The sequence below is a fragment of the Argentina anserina genome, chromosome 7, assembly GCF_933775445.1.
Source record: "Argentina anserina chromosome 7, drPotAnse1.1, whole genome shotgun sequence".
NCBI classification, from domain to species: domain Eukaryota; kingdom Viridiplantae; phylum Streptophyta; class Magnoliopsida; order Rosales; family Rosaceae; genus Argentina; species Argentina anserina.
The window spans coordinates 5,109,578-5,133,194 of NC_065878.1; the positions used below are offsets into that span (position 1 = coordinate 5,109,578).

A 23,617-nucleotide genomic window follows, 5' to 3' on the forward strand; every position below is an offset into this window, starting at 1 on the left:
TAGCTCGAAACTCAGAAAAATAATCCGGAAGTACCGGTGTACTCATAATTAAGGTTCAAAATATCGGTATAAGTAGATATATCATTGGTCTTGAAAAAATGAAGATATCGGGAGATATATCGGGGATATTGAAAAAAATATATCGTTCATGTTCTAAAATTATTTATTTATTTATTATTAAATTACATACAAACATATACAATTATTAACTTTACCTAATACCAGAAAAAAGCTATAGGTACTTGAAAAGACGCATGTTGATCAACAAAACTACAATACTCCTATACAAGCCATATAGTATGAATTGTAATGGTTAACATGATATACATATATATCTTTTGAGCTGCCAATAGTTTCTCCAAAAAGTGGATAATAAGGATAAATTCAACTTGATAATTGATCATATACTTCTCCAAGCCGATCATAATCGTAAATAGGATAACCAGATTGATAGTTTGACTTCATGTGATTCGTTTGACGTCCCACTATGCTATGTGCTCTATCAATATAGAATCAAAACTTAAGACAACTAAATTAACATCAAATGGAATACTTTGATCATCAATGACCCCTTTTGTCATCCTCTCGCACTTATTTTGTTGTTACGCACCATGACCACTTGCTCTAGATCTATGATCTTCATCTTGGGTAGGATGATCAAAATTACTTTCACAAGTAAACTGCTCAAATCCACCAGCTACATAAGATTGTCCATATTCAAACCTTGTATCTCTAGCACCTTGTCCACTTCTACCACTACCACCACCCACCATTACCACCACCACCACCACCATCATCATTTGAACTATCTGGAGTTGCTACGCCACCCCACACACTAGCATTATCACAATCATTTTTCGGGTCTCCAACTTCATCAGATAATACCTTATTTATATCAATTCCAAAATCAGTTGCCTGTTCTACGACATGTAGAGGAGGTTGACATTTTCATCATCGAGGTCAAGGAGAGCACTTGTCACTGATATATCTTAACTCTTAAGAGTTAAGACTTGAACCTTCACTCCTCATCCAAATATCTTTTACGAAAAAGTAAAATTGGCCGATTGAGGGACTACTCTTCTAGTCTTATTTTTGATATTTCTCGAGAGTCAAGGTGATTAATTAATCAAAAAGTTATCTCCGACAGTCCAAGACATCATCAAGTTGAGATAAAAAAAATTGTAAATAAAATTTTTCGGATATTTCTCTAAAATATCGAAGATATATATGATATATTGTAAATATCGGAAAAATATCGGAGATATTTTATGTTATTGGAGAAATATCGTAGATACGGGAAAAAAATAAGATATTTACCCCTAAGATATATCATTTTTTTTTTGAAAAACGGAGATATCATAGGATATATCGGGGAGATTTTGAACCTTGCTCGTAATGACATATACTTAGTTGTCGTAACTTGAAATTGAAGAGTTGACGAAGTTAAGAAATGGTCGTAGGAAGAAATGACGTGTTACTTAAGAATTTTACCATTAGTTACTAACTTTGTCGTAACCTCCAAAGTTAGTATGGTAAAATTCTCATGACTCACATGCGAGAAGTCTTCCTTTTGTTGTTGATGCATCTGTTGGACTGCTGTGGAAGATTCAGAATATGAGTCTTTTAATTAGGGCTTGGCCCCAATTTGTTAAAGCTAAAGATGTTGAGGGTACAATATTGTATGAGAAGGTGGATTTGGGCCTTAGTTATTTCTTGAGCTGGGCCTTTGGCTACCTTCACTATCTTTATCTGGTTGAACCGAGCCTTTAGAGTTCAAAATGGATTTCTATTTATGAAACAAACCCGGCTATCCATTTGGTTGATACGCTTTATTCAAGCTTCTAAGTTTTCCGAGTCTATTGAATTGCGTTATAAAGTGCTTCAAAAGGGGTGGTGTTTAGGTTGTTAGGGGATTAGGTTCAGCTAGGTGCTTGATAGTCATATGGTGTAATTCTTTTTGTTGGCTATATATGGCGTTTACGCCTTGTATTTTTTGCTGAGCAATATAATGAGTTGACATTTTCGATAAAAAAAACATCTAACAACACAACATTTTAAAAATATTGATTTCTTAGGCATAAACATTTAGAATTGTAACTGTGGAAGATACATTAATGAGAATTGCTAACAAGATCTCCACATTTTCTCATTAGACCTCCCATGGTCTTTATATCTCTATTATACTTTTGAATACATGCATTTGCTCTCTAAACCTCCATTCAATTTACCAAATAACCTTGAATTTATTTATATGTTACTCATCACACCTTTCATTCACTCACTAGACCTCCATTTCTTTTGTTTTTGTTTTTCAGCATCTAATCATTCAATCCAGACTCTCAAATTTTGCATTATTTTTGGTAATTTTGAATGACACATAACATTTTCTAATTTTTCGTATTTAATATGATTAGGTATTATTGGAAAGTACTAATCTGTTAATTTAACTCAAATCATTTCCTAATCTCAAGTCTTAAATTCTTCCAAACACCACAAGTGAAAATGCTAAATCCATTCCATTCCATCCTTGAAAGAGAAATGTGTACAATTCACTTTCTCATCATTATACTTCATTCAACCAAACGGGGCCTTGGTTTCTTGGAAATTGTCAAGAGCAACTTTTTTGCATTGACTACATCCTTCCAATAAATGGCATTATGTATTCCTAAATGCTTACCTATTGTACATTTTTGCTAAGTGCTCAAAATATTGACAATTTCTAAACTTACATTAGCATTTGTGTTAGAGAAATAAAGAGATGATTTATGAAAATTAATTTTTTTTTGTCCAGAAGCTAAAGAGAAATTATCCCGAACTCCAACAATATTTCTAGCAACCTTTTTTGGTAGCTTTACTAAAATTGAGATATTCATCCGCAAACATTAACTTTGAAATCCTATCACCTTTGAGGGAAAACAAAAAACCCACCTGAGCTTTATAATTGGAAGCTACTAAATTGAGCTTTCTGATTAAAGCCCCCATTACTAAAATAAAAAATATAAGGAGAGAGGGGGTCAATTGCCTGAAACCTCTTGTTGGTTGGAACCAACCCTCATGAGTCATGACTAGCTTAATGCATTTTTCTTTAAAACCAAACCTAGTAAGGCACTTTGAGATATAATCCCAATTCAGATAGTCACAAGCCTTCTCAAGATCAAGCTTGACAAACGTTATTATTAGTAGTTAGACATTTGTTGTGTTAAGAGGTTATCAATAACTTTTCATGAAATTGATGATTTAATCTAGAGTAGTTTGCTAGTTAGATTTTTTCGTTGGACAATTCAAAGCTTTTTGGAGTCTCAAATAATTAGATTAGTGATTACACCACAAGTGAAGAGAGGGTAGATGAAATTTTTGAACATAATGGTATCAATTTATGCGAGTTTTTTTTAACGAAATTACAAAAGGGTGAATTTGACTGTTTAAGTAGAGGGGAAAAAAAAAGGAATTCTCTCTCGGGGAGTCATCAAATGGCCAAGAAGATTTCGTATTATTATCTGAAATGTTAGAAGATGGTGTATATATGGATCTAGGCGTCTAGCAAAGGCAATAAGTTATTTCTTTCCTGAATCTATGAGCTAGGGAGTAGCGGGGCAATACGATACAATGAAATGATAATAATGAAGTAATGCTAGGTTAGTTCATGTGTTTGTTTCCCTGCATGCACGTTCCCATCTGCCATACCATATTTGTAGCTTAATAGCTACCGACCGATGACACCGACAAACCCAACCCCATTCCCCCCATACTGCGCCACTCTGCTAGCTCCTACCTCCTCAATCAATAATATTAATATCGATCAACAACACTTAACGCACATCCATCCCTCTCTATAAATCCCTCCATGCATGTATAGAGCCCCCCAAAGCAAACCAATTCCATTCATAAACCATGCCGACACTACCACCATCCTCGTCGTTGCTCCTCCTCCTGGTTGTTCCTCTCCTTTTCTGCTTCGCGGCCGAAGCCGAGTCGCTACCGTCACCCTCCTCCTCTGCCTCCGCCGCGTGCAAGTACACCCTCTACCCCAAGCTCTGCCGTTCGATTCTTTCCACCATCGGATCCTCCCCCTCCGACCCCTACAACTACGGCAAGTTCTCCATCAACCAATGCCTCAAAAAGGCACGCAAGGTCTCCAAAGCCCTCGACCGCCCCAAACGCTACTCTTCTATGACCAACGCAGAGGTTAACGCTTTCAAGGACTGCCAGCAGCTGTCGGAGCTGAACGTCGACTACTTGGAGGCCATCGGGACGGAGCTAAAGTCGGCCGAGCTTCTCAACGAGGAGCTGGTGGGTAAGGTGCAGACTTTGTTAAGTGGGATAGTGACAAACCAGCAGACCTGCTTCGACGGGCTGGTGGTGGCCAAGAGCAGCATCGTTAACAGTAGCACGAGTCCCTTGTCCGTGGCCTTCTCTAATACTACGCAGCTCTACAGCGTGTCGCTCGGATTGGTCACTCATTCTCTGGCTCGAAACCTCAAGAAGCATAAGAAACGGAAAGGCTTTGTCTCTCACGGTCACAAAATCCGGGAGCCACTTGAAACATTCATCGAGGTACGTGTGCTTTCTTGTATGATTCTACTCGCCTAAATCTTGCATAGTGGGTATTAATTAATGGGTAATTAGTATTAGGCTATTAACATTTAGCATGATAGCATGTATATCTGGACCATCTGGTCCACGCCTACTACATTCTTAATTAGCTTAATTGATAGGGATATTTTAATTAAGAACATTTATAATTTGCCTCATACTGTCGATCATATGGCAACTATTTGAAAAAAAGGTAGAGAAGTAAAACCCTTTCAAAACAAAGGTAGAGAAGTATATACGTAAAAACTAATGTGGTTTTTTTTTTAGTAGTGAAATATCACAAACAAGACTTCGAAAGGATTGTTCAAATTGTGTTTGTTTATCCTTATCACAATTAGCAAATAGACAAGAGGTTTTTTCTTTCCTTGCCCAATAAAAGTTAGTTGAACTCCAACTGCATGTGTATTTGTGTAAACTTAGGTCGACAAATCAACATCTAGCTGGTCGCATTGTTCCAAAAACAAAAAACTGACACTCATTGAATTCGACGAAAAATTAAAATTGAGACAGTAATGAAGATTGACGTAATGTCTTTGTGAAGTAGTAATCCTAAACGTACGGGAAATGTACGTGGTACGTACGTCCATGATTATGGCCATGAGGGTTACCACAAAATAAGGTTAGTGAGGAATGCAGATGATCATAGATACATATGCTAGATTGTAAGCTAGCTAGACTATCAATTAGAAGGTAAGGTCCTCCAAGATCTCAGGCTAATGAATCATATATATTGTTCAATTATGTCAACAGGCAGTTCCCGTGTGACCGTGTATTAATTTATAAATTGAAATCCTAAATTACAAAGTAACGAGTCAACTAGGGTAATGTGATAGGCTAAGTCAAACATATCAATAATTGTTTGATGTAGGTGTAGTGAGATACAAGTAGTTGGGGCAGATGGCCAATCAATTAAGGTCACATGAAGTGTGCATATAGAGAGGCAATTGTACCGCTTACATCAGATCATCATGCATGGCCTTTCCCTTATTTCCTCACCGGCTCACCGTCACCAGATAAAGCACGCCACCACCCATCTCATTACTCGTAACCATACTACGTTAGTTTCTGTACATTATTATCAAAATAACAGTGACATTCACCATGACACTAAACTATATCATGCATGTTAAGTACCCTGTAAGATTATACTTGAGTGGGTTATGGATTTCTTGCTTAAGATCTCAGATACTCGCTAGATGACTACTTATTTGTGAAAATTCTAGCAAGATCTACTATCATTCTTTTTGTTTGGCATCTTTGTTTTTAAGTGGAATTGAAACTATATATCCAACCATTAGTTGTAGCTGATTATTGGTTCTACACAATATCATGCATGTTCTATAATAGAAAGAGGAGCATATTATTTGTTAAATTTCTGTTATTAGAAGTAATCCCATGTGCCTCAATCATGGCATGAAAGACATTTCGACAATCTAATGAACTATAATATAATTTTCTTTTAATTAGAATGAACACACCTTTTACAATATTATACAATTCAATAACGTACAAATTTATAAGTAAAACCATGTTCCTTAAGTTTAAAACCAGCCAACATTAAGTTGCTTACTTCAAACCAAATGGTAGAATGCGCTTATTTTGAGGTAGGCATATAAATCATGTGATCCTAAGTTTTAATTCCATGATAATATTAATTCGTGCAAACTTAATTATGTGAACCAATTATGTACAACTGTATCGAAATAATATATATGAAGGAAGATCGAAATGAATGGATCGGATATGATCTCGATCTTGCAGGGTCTACGGAAGGGTTCTTCCAAAAGGTCGAGAGATGAGAGAATTCTAGACGAAATGGAGAGCAGCGGCATTATTGTTTATGATGCAGTCATTGTGAGTCAACATGGTTCGGACAACTTCACTTCCATTGGAGCTGCCATCGATTCCGCACCTAATAATACAAAGCCAGAAGATGGATATTTCGTTATCTACGCTAGAAAAGGGCGCTATAAGGAATATGTTGTAATTCCCAAATACAAGAAGAACATCATGCTGCTCGGAGATGGAATTAACAAGACTATCATCACCGGAAAACATAATTTCGTCGATGGTTGGACTACTTTCAATTCATCTACCTTTGGTAAGTTAATTAGCTAGCTACTAACTTAATTTCGTACGTGTTCTTAATTTTTGTATTGATACAAACGTGATCGTATACCTGTGAACAAAATGAAGGTGATTCAGTATATAATTCTTGCTATTAATTATGCTGCAGCTGTTTCGGGAGAGCGATTTGTGGCCATTGATGTTACCTTCAAAAACACAGCAGGTCCAGAAAAGCACCAAGCGGTGGCAGTAAGAAACAATGCAGACTTCTCCACATTTTATAGGTGCAGTTTCGAAGGGTATCAAGACACACTCTATGCACATTCTCTAAGGCAGTTCTACAAAGAATGTGACATATATGGAACTGTGGATTTCATCTTCGGCAATGCTGCTGCTGTCTTCCAGAGTTGCAACTTGTACGCGCGTAAACCCATGCCGAACCAGAAAAACGCATTCACAGCGCAGGGACGAACTGACCCGAATCAAAACACGGGAATCTCAATTCACAACTGCACTATTGAAGCGGCACCAGACTTGGCAATGGACTTGAACTCAACCCTAAACTTTTTGGGAAGGCCTTGGAAGGTGTATTCTAGGACTGTGATCATGCAGTCTTATATTGGTCCTCTGATTAGTTCTGTTGGATGGTTGGAATGGAATGGGACTGTTGGATTAGACACCTTATATTATGGTGAGTTTGAGAATCATGGACCTGGAGCTAATACCAGTAGCAGAGTGCAATGGCCTGGTTACAGTCTTATGAATGCCACACAAGCTCTCAATTTTACAGTGACCAACTTCACATTGGGAGACACTTGGTTGCCTTACACAGATATACCTTTCTTTGCAGGATTAATTGGAAATTAACTGACGATTCGTCGGATTCGATTCCAAGTGAAAAGAAAAACTCTTAGTCAATTATTTGTTCTTTAGTTGCATGTAGTGGAAACTTCTACTTAATTCCTTGGTCTAAAACATATTGCCTTGAAGCTCTGTGTTTAGATTTGTTTTTTGTCCTCTTTGTTCTCTACTCGGTTTATATATATTAACCTAATAGCATGTAACGTACTTTATGTTATTCAGCAATTCCACTATAACACTGGTTGATGACATTGAATTCACAGAGATTTGAATGTCTAATTTACTACTCCCATAAAACAACCTGAAACCTTTAAAGTTAAAACTAATAAAAAGTTTGTTCACAATGACTGTTGCTTTTAAATGGATATAGATAGTTTCTCTTTTCCATCTTAAAAAATATATATATATATATATATATATATATATAATATAGAGCGCTCCCTTTCTATGGAAGAGAGGATCGGAACAACCGTATATAACTCGTCTTTCATATTTGTGATATCATTGACAATTGTCAAAAACAATCGGTAAAATTCTAAAAGTATAGTAAACGAAACAAAACAAAACAGTGAACATATGATCAAAAAGAAAAGGGAAAAAAAAAAGAACAATCATGCTCATGAAGACCACCAAATGTGTTTTTGATCAGAGTTCTGATTTATGGGGAACACTTCATCAGAAATCCACTTGGTTCCTTGAAGAAATGAGTGCACGGTAAATGCTGGCCACTTTGCTGGTGATTGTTTTCAATCCCTTCCACCTAACTCTATTCTTTGTGACAGAACCAGGTCCGAAATTCTGAAACTCAGAGTAAAAAATGGTGTCAGGGGCCGTTGTGCCTACCCAAGGCAACCATCCATCTGGGTGAACCAAGCTTCCCATGAACGTTTGCATGTAGCCATGTACACAGTTGTGGAGTAATTCTTCCAAGGCCTCCCGAGGTAAGTCCTGACCGAAGACAAGTCTCCGAAAGGCCAAATGGTGCAGTTCTGAAATGCGATTCCTGTGTTTTGGTTAGGGTCGATTTTACCTTGTGCAGTGATCGTGTTCTGCTGGCCTGTCATTGGTTTACTGGGGAACACCTTACAGTTCTGGAGGACTACTGCTTAATTGCCAAATATGAAATCAACTGTTCCGTAGATGTCGCAATCTCGGTAGAATTGGCGATTGGCATGAACGTAGAGTGAGTCCTGGAATGCATCAATGCGGCATCTGTAGAACACCGTCTGGTCAGCACTTGACATTAGTGCCACGGCCTGGTGCTTGGCTGCTCCGGCTGTGTACGAAATCGGATGTCCCTAGCAACAAATCCCTTCCCAAATACCGCTGCACAAGCCCAAAATTATAATCAGTGATGGTTTTAGTGAATCAAGTGTCACTGCTTGTTGATGAGGCATGTTAATTGCTGCACATCATAATATGCATGCAAGATGAAATCACAAACTTTAACAATCAATTTAAAGATCGCTACTCTAAAAATCTAAAGGGAAGAATTGGTAGTTGAAATTTCAACACTTGAACGAATACGCCTCGCTCGATCGAGCAACTATATGGACCAAATGATGTCAGGAATGACATGCATGCATTCATAAAAGTTATTACGTTATGAATTAATGGGTTCGACGCCTCGAGCAAGATTAGTTACATTTTGTAATCAAGTAATGTGCTCTGATAGTTTCATTTTATCAGAAATAAGGGCAAGTATCTACCAAATGGATTGGAAGCTTGTAATAAAAGAATATATCGTCTTGGAACTCACCAAATGTTGCAGTGGAAAAGGTGGGAGTTCCATCCACGACGTTGAGGCTGGCGGACACAATAGTTGAAGTCATTCCATCGCCGACCACCACGACGTTCCACTTGGATTTCTCCACACGAACATTCTCGAAATAAACTCCCTTCTTCACGTAGATGACTGTTCTCTTCTTGCTTTTGTCTGGCACAGCCTTGAGTGCAGCACTTATTGTCTTGTACTTACCACTCCCATCCTTCGCTACAACAATGTTGGCCTTCTTTCTCAAGTCAGAACTTTCAATTAGTCTCCGATCTGCCTGGTGCAGCCACTTGGGCATGCCATGGCTAGCCGCGGTAGCATCGTTACTCAGCAACCGCCTTAATTTAACAGAGTTGGCTACTTTCGAAATCCAAGAGACAATCGCAAGGCTGTTACTAGTGAGCTCAGTGGAAGCCTTGAGATACTTTTCGATGGTATCCTTGAGCTCTCCTTTAGCATCCTCAAACCCTTCTACACATGACTGCTGGTAAGTTCCTGCTGCGCTCAACCATGTTTTGAGATCTTCAGCCACTTCAAACAAGGAACCATCCCCAGACAACGAGTCGTTGAGATGATCCAAAGCAAGACTAAGCAGCTCGCCGCAGTTTTTCAAGGCTTTGACTGACAATTTGTCAGTGACACTACCATTGAAGAGCCCTTCATTTGAAATTTGAGTGGCGGCTCTGGACAATTCGGCGATCGCCACCTGAATCGACAACTGGAACAAATCCTCAGGCTTCAAATTGCTGGAGTTGGCAGCTGGACCAAGACTAGAATAACACGAGTCCTGGTATAATGTCACGTCATAAACAGCTTTGACGGAAGTGGAAAGCGAACCTTTGCCATTGTCGTCACCTTTTTTGGAGTTATGAGTAGCAGTTTCAAGTTTCAACTACGGCGGCAACGACGACGCAGACAAGAACTATAGAGGAAATGGAAATGATGGCGACTCTCTTGCGAGTCTTACGACGAGTGTCGAGCTTGGCTTGGTCGGATTCACTGACTTTGCCATAAGCTTTGAAAGACGACATGCTTGCCTTTGCTCGTGTTTCTACTTCTTTCTGTTTATGGATTGCATAATGGCTGGTGGTGTGTTTGTGTTTATATATAAAAACAAATTGAAGCATAAATGCATGAATAACATAGATATTGAGAGCAGACGCGGTACTACGTGCATTGCACTATTCTATAATTTTGTCAACTTAATTCCACTCTTTTTTTTTGGTCAATAACTTAATTCCAACTCTGGAGTGCTAAACATGTTGCAACTCCTGACTATTACAGTTTACGGATGTGGTGCGGTCAACTTTTTTCTTCTTCTTCAAATAAGCCCCCACATATGTAAACAGATCGAGCAATCAACTAGCGATCACAAAGAAAGCTCGCTCAAACATACAATATTCCAAACGACTAGGAAATTTCCACCACATCACAACTTAATTTGTCAGAAATATTTATTATTTTCTCATCCTATTTGAGTATTTGTTAAGCTACCAACTCTTATGAGTTTTTTTTTTTTTTTAGAAGTACCAATTCCTATGATTAATTATATGAAATTTCAAACATTGCCTTCTTTAAGAATCAAACTCTAGCTTCTCGTCCTAAACTATCATCAAGATGGCCAATGGATGTTGCGGGGTGCTGTTGAGAATCAAGCTCGCCGCAGTTAAGAATCAAACATTCCTTATTCCCTCCACGGCCGTGGAGCCTTCATGTGGTAATTCACAACCTGTGTTTCGCATGCTTCATTTGCTTACGTGCCCCAAATCACATTTTCGTCAAATTACATCCTGTCGTCGCCGGCTTCAGTTTCAAAGTTGTGTTTGATTGATAGATCGTTGGTTAGAACGTTTATAAAATACCCTGAAAAACATCATCGTTAGTATAGAATAAATAAGGATCGTTCAGTCCGGGGAATCAAAAGGGCCTCAACACTTATCATGTTATTAGGGGATTTGATTTGAATTCTAAAACTACAACTTAAAATAAATCATAAATTACTTATATACAATTGATCAACCATTCATCACATAACCAAAATACGAATTCTACTCAAGAAACATGTATGACACGCATAGAACAACATATAGACAGCGAATTATTTCGATTCTTTCTAAGTCCATTTCAATTCCAATTCTAATTAGAGTCCGAAGCGGTTCATCTAATCGTTAAGACTTCTTAACTATTTAGAATCAACGAAGCGTTCAATCCTAAACATATGCTAAAAGGAGTTCAACATAACGAAGCGTACTAGTTAAACAACAAAGAAGCACATAAGCTCAATAAGTCGAATTGGAAACATGTAAGCAAGCATGGCGTCACTCATCTTGATTAAGCATGCAAATTCCTAGAACTATCACAACCCTACACAAGTATCAAGAATTGAAACATGAAGCGCATATTCAATCAAAGAACACTTTGGTGAATTAAATCGCAACCTTAGGAGAACCATGACATTGGCTTCCTTAAGCATTGATTTAGATATATAAATTCAAGGAATAAATTGAAATAAAGCCTAAAAAGAAATCGAAAACCTACTGCCCATAGATGCTACACACGGCATACACACATATTTCATGAGTTCATGCAATCAAAACATAAAACCAAAGAAGTCTGAATTTATGTTCTTCATATATGAAACCAAAAATAACATCCAATGATTCATACAATGAATTTGAAATTTGCAGAAAACCAAAATAAAAATTACAAGTCATAGATGAATCACATATTAGAAACCTTGAAGGATGAAACAAGGATGATTTCGATTTGGAAGAGGAGGAAGATGAGCACGGTTTGGTGGTGATGGATGAAGATTTGTGGCTTGAATTTTCTTGATGTGTTTGGGCAGAATTTCGGCTTGTTTGTGAAAGAATGGAGATGGTGAATTGTGAGGGAGGCCGTGCCTTTTATAGAGGAAGGGGGAGAGGAGAGGCTGCTAGGATTTTGATGGGCTGATCCATGTATACACGGCTGTGATTTCCCTATTTAATTGGATCAAATGGCTCTCATTGCTTTCCTTGTAGAATAAGCTATTATCTCTTATTTCTTCTAGGGTTACACGACATGGGCTGGGCTCTCCTTTTTCTTCTTGGATATGGGCTGAAAACATGAGTAGCTTCATCTTCAATCTCCTTGCCGTGCTCTATTCTTTTCCAACATGGAATATGACTCCTTGAAATTCTCCAATTCGTGCCTCTTTCTTTTCCCATGAATTATCTCTTCAAATCTGAAAATAAAAACCAAAATTAATAAGAAGAGATAATCTATTTCGAAACTTATGTCTTAATCTAGACATTTGTTGTCTTAAAAAGACACATGTAATAAAAGAGCTTAACTAGATTAGGAAAGTTTCTAATTTGCAAAAAGGAAACTTACTAGAATAAGTAAGTTACTAGAATAAGAAAGTTCATTTATGAAGGTTTCGTAATAAGAGTTTGAGTTCAAGTAGGACTTTCCAAAATGGTACGTTTCCTAGTCTAACAAGGATTCCTAATACAAACAAGACTCTCAAGATATTCTCAATGCAATCAAAACGTAGAAAGGTGAAGAGTCCTAATTCAATTAGGTTTCCTAGTCCTATAAGGATTCCTACTCAAACTATGACTCTAGACCAATTCTTCGTTTTTAACTCGTTTAAGCACAAAGACACATCCATAACCGTCCTAGACTCCTATTGTGACTCAATGACTCGATATTACAATAATAAAGGCTAAGCAAAGTATAAAATGGAGGTAAAAACATATTAAGAACGTAGCACAAAGTGCTCCTATCATTGATCGGGTGTGGTGAGGCTATGGCGACGTTGGAGCAGAGGATGGCTAGGACCTGAGAGGACTGAAACTCTAGAAGGGTTGGAGAACACTGACGATCTCATAATTCGTCAGTCTTAACTCCCTCTAAATAGAAATATCAAATTTGTACTCAACACGAGTTGTTCTTCAAAACCAATTCCATCATCTTAGTAATTCAATCCCAACCCAATTCCAACTTCGTAGTACTTTTAGTTCTCTCTCAATCCCAATCTAATTTTTTATCTCAGTAATTTTCCTAATTTCTCAATCCCAACCCAATTCTATTCCCAATGACATTAGAAAAGCCACAAATTTCCAAAAAAAAAAATAGAATTGAATCTATGCCCAGAAAGTTAACCACATGGATGATGATTCTCTGAACTTTGGTGCTCTCCATGGGCCAACGTTTTACATGCTTAAAATATCGGTATTCTGACGTGTTGGCAATATAATAACCGTTGGCTATTATTAAAAGTTCAAATCTAACAACTAAAACGGATGTCAATATGACAGAGTATCAAAACTATGGATATGGAAGAACTTTTGCTCGCCATGGCTACGAAATTGTAAGGCTTCTGGTAGCAGAGAGAGAGAGAGAGAGTCCCATGCACAGATAGTTTCCCTCTAATATTTACTTTTTTATGGAACCAACCATTGACAGCCACATTTCTATTTATCTGCTGTTACCCTCCACGGTTGTGAAGGGAATAACTTTCATATATTGAAATGGTTGACAAACTATATATTCAACAACACAAATTTTAGCGTTAAGGGTGGGTTATAGTTAGAGTTAGAGATAAAATCTCTAAACCGTTCATTTTAGGACATTAGGATAAGGGAAAATGTCCATTTTAGTACTATTTTGGGCCCCTCAATGACTATTTGAATGACATAATTTAAAATATGTTTATTTCAATATAAGGTAATCTAACATTTACCTAATTAGTACAAAAACTATTGTTTTGTATATTTTTAAGACTATTTAACCCTTACACATTAAAACAATCATAGAGAGAGAACGTTGATGATAAGGAACACTAGGCCGGAACCTCACAGACTCTGGCCACCAACTGCTGGAATCGGGCCACTGATCATAGGACTTCGATTGTCAGTTGCCGGACTCCGATCACCATTTGCCGGAATAAATTACTGACCCCTAATAATCCGAAATAAATTTCGAGCCACCGGTCATTGGAAATTGAAAATCGTGTAACCGGTCGATGGAATTACATATTGGTCACCAGTACAACTAGAAATAAATTACAGGCTCACAGTAACCCCTAACAATAAATTACTGACAGTCAGTAACCCCTAACAATAAGTTATTAACCCCCAGTAACTCATATTTAATTCAAGTTATTTGATAAACTGATCTTAATAGCTTTTGAAATCGGTATAACATACTACTATTCTTAAGTTACTAACTCCCAGTAACTTTAATAATTATGTTACTGATAATCAATAATCATGTTACTACCCCTAGTAAATAGTGTATAGTTGATTACTCATCACAAATAACTTAACAAATAGGTAAGTGTATTACAATATGTGAAGAAATCGGACAGAAATCAAGAATTTCTTACTAAATGAACGTAGTGTATCCCATAAAAATATCAATAGTTTCTGACTTCCTGGACAGTCTACTACATTTTGAAGGGCATTATATAGTTGATGAAAATAACTCCAAATTTCAGATTCAAACCAGATATAAATTGACAATGAAATACTAAAAACAAAAACTTGAAATAAACAGAACTCTCACATGAACATAGCTCTTTTATTCGATGTTGACTTTATCATGACTCAAAGCTCGGACGTGTAGCCGAAGGATGGCAATAGAGATGGTGGATTGAGAGAGATCCGATTTGAAAAGTTGAACGATGTCATGGGCAGATATGAGATGGTTGATGTGGTTTCCCTCTCCCTTTTGGCAATGTATTTGATATGGTCGTCGTCGTCCAACACCGAGTGGTGTGGACTCGAGGCGGCGGTGGGATCTGCAGGTAAGAGATAGATGCTGACGATGGCCTGGGTTAGAGAGGATGAGGATTGGAGGAGAGAGAGAGAGAGAGAGAGAGAGAGAGAGAGAGGAGGAGGAGGAGGAGGAGGAGGAGAGAGAGTTAGAGAGCTACCATCGGGATTTTGGGATGCAGACGTCGTCAGCATTGACGTCAACGTCAGAGTTTGGATTCCATCGGCGTCGGGAGAGAGAGAGAGAGAGAGAGAGAGAGAGAGAGAGAGAGGAGAGACATATGCAGGTCGTGAACTTATGATGAAGCAGGACAATAGGTGAATGAAATTAGTGTAGTTAGGTAATTTTAAGGCATAAATGCCGATTTGCACCTTAAACTTGACTGAAATTGTCAATTTTCACTCTGAACTTGCATTTGAGTCAATTTACCTCCTCAACTTGGTAAAAATTGTCGATTTATACCCCGAACTTGCATTTGAGTCAATTTACCTCCTAAACTTGGTAAAAATTGCCAATTTGCACCCTATCCGTTAAATTTAATGTTTTCAATCCAATTTTAAGTCACATGTCATGCATTTAAGGGGTAGTATTGTCATTATATATTTATTCATATTCAATAATGAAATAAATTAATAAAATTATTTAAGAGGAACACTTGTTACAATGTTTGTTTTTTCGAAACATGTTATTGATTTATATATTTATTATTTTATGTGATATGGTATGTTAAAAGATATTAGAAAAAATATAAATAAATAAATATTTTGAAAATTAAAAATAAATGTGTGTTCCGAGAGAATTACTATTCTACCATTGTGTATGTCTTAGCCTTATTAGGTTTCCTGTTAGAGATAGATTCGCATCTCTGTAATAGATTATAACTCCGAATCCTACGGGATTGTGGTTATATAATGCATATATATTGGTCTCATTATCAATCAATAAACGGTTACATTCTGTTATATTACGTCGTTATTATTCTCGTTTTGTTCATCCTCCAACAATGTGTACATATAAAAATATATTTATACACAACACACTATATTTGAATGGTGGGTATATTGAATATATAATTCAAAGTAGGGTTAAGTAGGTAGAAAAAAAGATGTAAATAAATAATTTGATTAACAAAATAATCCTCATTTTAAAGAATATTTTATTTTTTTAAAGAAAAATATAAATATAAAATGACAACATTACCCCTCATGTGCATGACATGTGATGTAAAATTAGATAGAAACAGTTAAATTTAACGGATGGGGTGCAAATCGGTAATTTTTAACAAGTTTAGGAGGTAAATTGACTCAAATACAAGTTCGGGGTGTAAATCGGCAATTTTTACCAAGTTTAGAAGGTAAATTGACTCAAATACAAGTTCGGGGTGCAAATTGACAATTTCAGTCAAATTTAGGGTACAAATCGACATTTATGCCTAATTTTAATGGATGTCATTGAATTGGGATGGGCACATTTTGGCATATTTTTGACCATTTGGTCAATTCTCATAAGGATAATTTCATTAATGTGTCTGATCAAGTAGTTTTAATTGTCATTAATGTATTACTAGTCTACTTTATATTTTTGTAATTGTCACCCTATATAAAGCGATTATATAACAAAATGGATAGTTGTCACCGGGCAGACAGTTGTCCTTTTTCCATAACTAAAGGCACTATAGTTTTAGGATACATCCTACATAATATGCAGTCTTCATCGTAGTCATTGATTACTAGAGCTAGATCTACTGTTTTACATTATTCAGTAAATAAGTTTGACTTGAATAGTCTTGTAGCTTTATTTTTCCTAATACAAACAAGGAAAAAAACTGCTCCTAATAAAACAAAGGAAAATGCTGCCTTTGGTGAGTGGTGATACTTTTTTTTTGGTTAGCGGTGATCTAATCTTCTAACCTATATTTTGCTCTACTACTCTTATCCTCTTTGTTGTATTTGTATTCAATCTTCCATCATGTTGAGAATGTTGTGGAGTTCTATATTTCCTCAATTCGGCCAATATGTCTCATCCTCATCCATACGGTTTATATTTTGTAGTACTTGGAGACCTTCTTAGTGTAATTATTCATACACATTTTGGTGGGCTGACTTTGTCTAAGATCAAATTCAATTGTTAACCTAATAAGCTGATGTTTGATGTAGAACTTAATATGCTTATCTTGGGAAAGCATGTTTAAGTGGCTATCATTCTAAAGCTCAAATGAACAAATTTTGCTCCTCTGGACCATTGGATATCAGCTACTACGATATCAGCTACTGCTAGACTATCAGCTAATGTCGGTCCAACTAATGGTTGGGTGTATACTCCTCTCATGATAGTAATGGAATGTTTGGCTCTGTCGGGATAAAAGGCTTCTATAATTAATACTTTGCACCGATGTCCATGTATCGGTGGTTAGGCACAAACAATGAGATTTTAACTCTCTTTTAAGCATGAGTTTTGCTTTTGCTTACATAGAAAAAAAATAATTCGACAATCACCCTCCTCAAAGGTACATTCCACATAGGCACAGCTATACGACAAAAATACCTAAACCCTTTATTTTCGACAAAGATGAAAGACAACTCATCCATAATCTTAGCAGCTATATCCCTACAATTTTTTGACTCTAATTAGTTAACACTAAATTCCTCGTACTACCACTACCAGTAGCAGCCGGTTCCCTATCATCTAAACTAGTGTGAAGACCCGACCTCCAACCCAAAGCGAATAGACCAAAAGCAAAATATGAGTTTAAGATGGTTACAGCTTAGGACATGAGAAATAATTTGGGATTAACTTCCCGACTTGAGCTCGCCCGATTAAGTTGGAGGAATTGAACAGCGGCTCTGTTGGAAAATCAGTGAGATATTGCATATATAATTTAGAAAAAATATCCAAAATGATATCTGAAGTATCGTGAAAGGTATTTTTTGGTACCTACGAATTTTTGTTACTCAAAATGGTACCTGAACTATTACACCGTTACCCAATATGGTACCTCCGTTAGTTTCTCCGTTAAATTGATGATGTGACATGTATTTAGAAGGACAAAATGGTCTATACACAAATTTTTTATTTCCTATCTCTTTTCCTTCAAAATTCTCACAAATTCACCAAACTGACTGAAAATTTGTTGGACTTGATAAATCATACATATATTATTTACAAATTTATTTACAATATTTTTTATGAAATTTGTAATTTTAAAAGGAAAATCAACTCTTGTATCACAAAACATAACACAAGTTTTAGTATATATATTTGTTTAGCAATAATAATAAAATTAATTTTAAAATTATTGTTTTCCCTATTACTTACAGTAAAACCTCTATATATTAATAGTCTCGGAATTGATAAATTTTATTAATTTACCGATATATTAATATATCAATAAATTAATAATCTATTAATTTATTAATTTACCAAGATATAATAAATATTTTGTTACATTTTGTCGAAGAAAATTTTTTTGACTTACATTGTTTAATTTATTACGTATACCTTATTAAATATACTATTTTTTAAGTACAACATTGTTAAAAATATTATATTGTTTGATAATGATTATATTAATTAAATTTTTAATGAAATCCTCATAAATTTAAAATTTATTATATAAATTATGACACTAATAATTTATATATTTGATGGGGTCTAGCTAAATAAATTCTCGAACTTCCATTATCTTATAAATTTAGTGAATTATTGATTTAACACGTTGACTCTTAGTTGAGACCGAAAAAAGGTTTTATTTTAACGAGGTTTTACTATATTTGGTAAAAAAACTCTAAATACATGCCACATCATCAATTTAACGGAAACTAACGGATGTACCATATTGGGTAACAGTGCAATAATTCAGGTACCATTTTCGGTAACAAATATTCGTAGGTACCAAAAAATACCTTTCACGATACTTTAGGTATGATTTTGGTTTTTCCTCTATAATTTAATAAACTGAATTATAAAACAAAACAGGACATGAAATTATAAGGGGGCTTACACACTTTACAACCCATAAATAATGGATTCTATATAAAGCTTTTTCAACACTTCTTTGTTCCAATGTGGGACAACCACTTTCCATCATTCTAAGTAGTCATCTGTGAGTGACAATTTCTTATTCACTCACTAACCAAATTACACAAACAAATATATGATCTTGTAGCCCTCATTATGGATAACTCAAATCTATGTTCATCTTTAATTAATTTTATGTTTAACTTAATTTAATTAATCAATTAAAATTTAGTTTAAAATGGTTTATCCAAACCATTTTTTCAACAGGCTCAAGGCGGTGGTTTTGGTTTTGGTGCCCAGTGTCATACCCCGGGACCATTTCCGGTCGAGAGATGCAACAGTAATTGTCGTGGTCCTAAATTAGAGTCAATTGATGCGGGATCCTATGCACCGACAACACCAACTCATACTACAAAGGTAGGGGTAAACATAAATAACAAATGAAATTAAGATATGAAGCAAAATAGTTAAAATGTTGTTTTATTATAAAATAGTGGAAGGTAGCAAATAGTTCAGAGACGATTAGCAACAATGTGAATAAAACATGTCATCATAATAAATATATATATATATATAAATGGTTTTCAAACTAACTACGGTTGGGTCGTCTCTGATATGAGCACTTTGTGCTACGTTCTTAATATGTTTTTACCTCCATTTGTACTTTGCTTAACCCTTATTGTTGTAATATCGAGCCATTGAGTCACAATAGGAGTCTAGGACGGTTATGGATGTTTATTTGTGCTTAAACGAGTTAAAAACGAAGAATTGGTCTAGAGTCCTAGTTTGAGTAGGAATCCTTATAGGAGTAGGAAACCTAGTTGAATTAAGAGTCTTCATGTTTCTACGTTTTGGTCGCATTGGCGATATCTTGAGAGTCATGTTTGCATTAGGGATTCTTGTTAGACTAGGAAACGTACCATTTGGGAAATTCCTACTTGAACTCAAATTCTTATTACGAAACTTTCCTAAATGAACTTTCTTGTTCTAGTAACTTACTTATTCTAGTAAGTTTCTTTTTTACAAATTAGAAACTTTCCTAATCTAGTTGAGCTCATCTATTACATGTGTCTTTTTAAGACAACAAATGTCTAGATTAAGACATAAGTTTCGAAATAGATTATCTCTTCTTATTAATTTCGGTTTTTATTTTCAGATTTGAAGAGATAATTCAAGGGAGAAATAAAAGGGAGTTTCAGCCATGCATATTGAAGCCAAAGGAAGTCCAAGCCGTGTGGAACTCTTGAGAGAAAATAGGAGAGGAGGCCGTGCTATCCAATTCAGCCAAGGAGAAGGAGAGTCCAGCCCATGCCGTGTAACCTTAGAGAAACAAGGAGAGAAGAGCTTGTTCTACAAGGAAAAGAAGAGCAGCCATTCAATCCATTCAAGCAAAATAATCACAGCCGTGCATCCTTGATGGATAAGCCCATCAAAACCCTAGCAGCCTCTCTTCTCCTCCTTCTTCTATAAAAGGCACGGTCTCCCTCACAATTCACCGTCACCATTCTCTCACAAACAAAGCTGAATTGTTGCTTGAATACATCCAGAAAATTCAAGCCAAAAACCTTCATTCATCATCACCAAACCGTGATCATCCCCTTGCCTCTCCAAATCCGAATTCATCTTGCTCCATCCTTCAAGGTTTCTAATGTGTGATTCATCCATGTCTTGTAATTTATCTTTTGGTTTTCTGAAATTTTCAAATTCATTGTATGATTACTTGGATGTTATTTTCAGTTTTATATATGAAGAGCATAAATTCAGACTTATTTGGTTTTATATTTTGATCGTATAAACTCATGAAAGATGTATGTATGTCGTGTATTATGAATTAGGGCAGTAGGATTTCCAATTTTTATTTAGGTTTTATTTCAAATTCCTTGAATTTGTGCATCTAAATCAATGCTTGATGAAGCCAAGGCCATGGTTCTCCTAGGGTTGCGATTTAATTCACCAAAGTGTTCTTTGATTGAATACGCGCTTTGTGTTTCAATTATTGATACTTTTTTAGGGTTGTGATAGTTCTAGGAATTTGCATGCTTAATCAAGATGAGTGACGCCATGCTTGCTTACATGTCTCCCATTCGACTTAATGTGCTTATATGCTACTTTGTGTTTAACTACCACGCTTCGTTGATTCTAAATAACTAAGAAGCCTTAACGATTAGATGAACCAGTTCGGACTCTAATTAGGATTGGAATTAAAATGGACTTAGAAATAATCGAAAATACTTGCTGCCTATATGTTGTTCTATGCGTGTTATACATATTCTTGAGTAGAATTTGTGTTTTGGTTATGTGATGAATGGTTGATCAATTGTACATAAGTATTTGAGGATTTATTTTAAGTTGTAGTTTTAGAATCCAAATCAAATCCCCCAATAACATGATAAATATTGAGGCCCTTTGATTCCCCGGACTGAACGATCCCTGCTTATTCTATACTAACGATGATGTTTTTCAGGGTATTTTATAGACGTTCTAACAAAAAGCACTATCAGTCTCACCCGCATCAGGTTAGCGAGGACGAGTGCTCACCCCTACTTTCATGTACCTGGCAGCCAGTTTGCGAGGACATGGACTAGATGCTAGTGGCGTTGCATCGCTCGTGGTTCACTTCCGATACCGAGAAGCCAGCTTCTGGTGTGATTTCCTTATTTCTCGATCTTTGTTCCTACTTCAATAAATGCATTGTCGCATACTGATTTAGACTTGCTTTCCTTTCCCGTTGGCCCGTACTTATTGTGATGACATGTTTTATTCACATTGTTGTTAATCGTCTCTGAACTATTTGCTACTTTCCACTATTTTACAATAAAATAGTATTTGAACCATTTTGCTTCATATCTTAATTTCATTTGTTATTTATGTTTACCCCTTGCCTTGTGGTGTGAGTGGGTGTTGTTGGTGCATAGTATCCCGCATCAATTGACACTAATTTAGGACCACGGCGATTACTATTGCATCTCTCGACTCGAAATGGTACCGGGGTATGACAATAATACTCCCAGAGACAAAATTGAGTCACGGAACATAAAAACAATAGAGCCCCCGGATAAGACGCTAAGGTTATCCGTTTCTCCTAATCCCCTAAGAGTTTGAACCTCCCTCTCCCCCAAATTCCCATAGTTAAAACCGAGCTGTGTGTGGAGGGGTGATGTCTCTGACTCCCTCCTTATAGACTATTCTTCTCTTATATATCCCAAGTCTAATGGATCATATTAAGCGATGTATGATCTATTGGCTAAGTGTTTAATATTATATATGATGCTAGCTTTCGTTCCATGATTATGTTCTTTATATTCAAAGGTTTTCAATTCTGTTATATAAACATGAATGGATTCCTCATGTACTCCCATTGATTGAGAGTCATCTTTAATTTGCTAGGAACGAGTTCTAAGCATTACTAGTTGCTGATGAATTCAATCCAAGTAGTAGATGTTCACGCTAAGTAGCCTTGAATTGTCAGATGTGAATAAAACATTCTTAATATGTTATAGTTCTAATTGGTTCTTAAGTGATTGCGTGAAAGTTTCTCGATCGTGTCAGGGATTACTTCTTATAACTAGATTGGAATTGTTTAGGGTGGATTGTTCCTAACCTTGGCGTCATAGATGGAATGAATAAGTGCAATTAGACTATGTCTGACGTTTCATTTATATTCAATCTTATATCAAAGACATGACATGGTAATGACGGTTACTTGAGATAATACTTGAGCATGAGATATTTGAGAAAGGCAGTTGACAAATGGAAGATGATCACTTGTAAATATGTATATAGATTTTAACTTTATTTTATTTGCAAACGATCCATGAAAGCAAAACTTCAACTCTTTTATATCTCTTGTACATATGTAAATAATTATAAATAATCATTTTATTAACACTTTATTTTGCAGAGTACCCTCAATCTCCGGCCTATAACGATACCCTACTTACCACTATTATGTAATTGTCAACATGGTTTTATCCATATCAATTTGGTAGTAAAAATCTGAAGTTTTCAGAGGTCTCTCACGATTCGCAATGTCTTGATCGCGCATTATTTGATGTTGTACAACTTGTCTCCGCATGTGAGGAGTGTCAAAATCCAACGTTCTCCAACTTCTATTATACACTCTTACAACCTAGCTAAGTGTAGTTGTATAGTGAATACGGAGATCGACTTAATATTGTTCACATGCTTCGGTCCATTTGGTACTACCTTGAAATCAATGTAAGTGTCTTCACTCTAAGCTAGTTTCATACCTATACATCCAAAATATAAGGATACTAAAATCCAATACATATATATCAATAAATAATCATTGTATCCTAAGCATACAAATGGTTGGTTTACTAAGAATCGAAACTTAATGCTCTGATACCAACATTTTACACCTCAACTCAAGTAAAGGTATAAACTCATGTTCAGATGTGAATCGCATTCTCATTATAGACGATTTAATATTCATAATTAAAACAAGATAGATATCATAACATAACATCACATAACATAACATAACATAACATAAGAAACAAAATCCTTGTACTTTTATTT

General features: G+C 36.0%; 2 protein-coding genes across 2 annotated transcripts; one reads left to right on the forward strand and one right to left on the reverse strand.

The window, feature by feature from the left end:
* Positions 1-3,891: 3,891 nt before the first annotated feature.
* Positions 3,892-7,527, forward strand: LOC126802223 (probable pectinesterase/pectinesterase inhibitor 25). Its single transcript, XM_050529814.1, has 3 exons — positions 3,892-4,554; positions 6,355-6,694; positions 6,830-7,527. Exons 1-3 carry the CDS (start codon positions 3,892-3,894, stop codon positions 7,525-7,527), a joined length of 1,701 nt encoding a protein of 566 aa, XP_050385771.1.
* A 611-nt stretch (positions 7,528-8,138) lies between these two features.
* Positions 8,139-10,326, reverse strand: LOC126803453 (probable pectinesterase/pectinesterase inhibitor 46). Its single transcript, XM_050531260.1, is given in 6 exon segments — positions 8,139-8,241; positions 8,243-8,418; positions 8,421-8,803; positions 8,806-8,847; positions 9,281-10,178; positions 10,180-10,326. Coding segments are annotated over 6 exon segments (1,749 nt in total).
* Between the last annotated feature and the right edge of the window lie 13,291 nt (positions 10,327-23,617).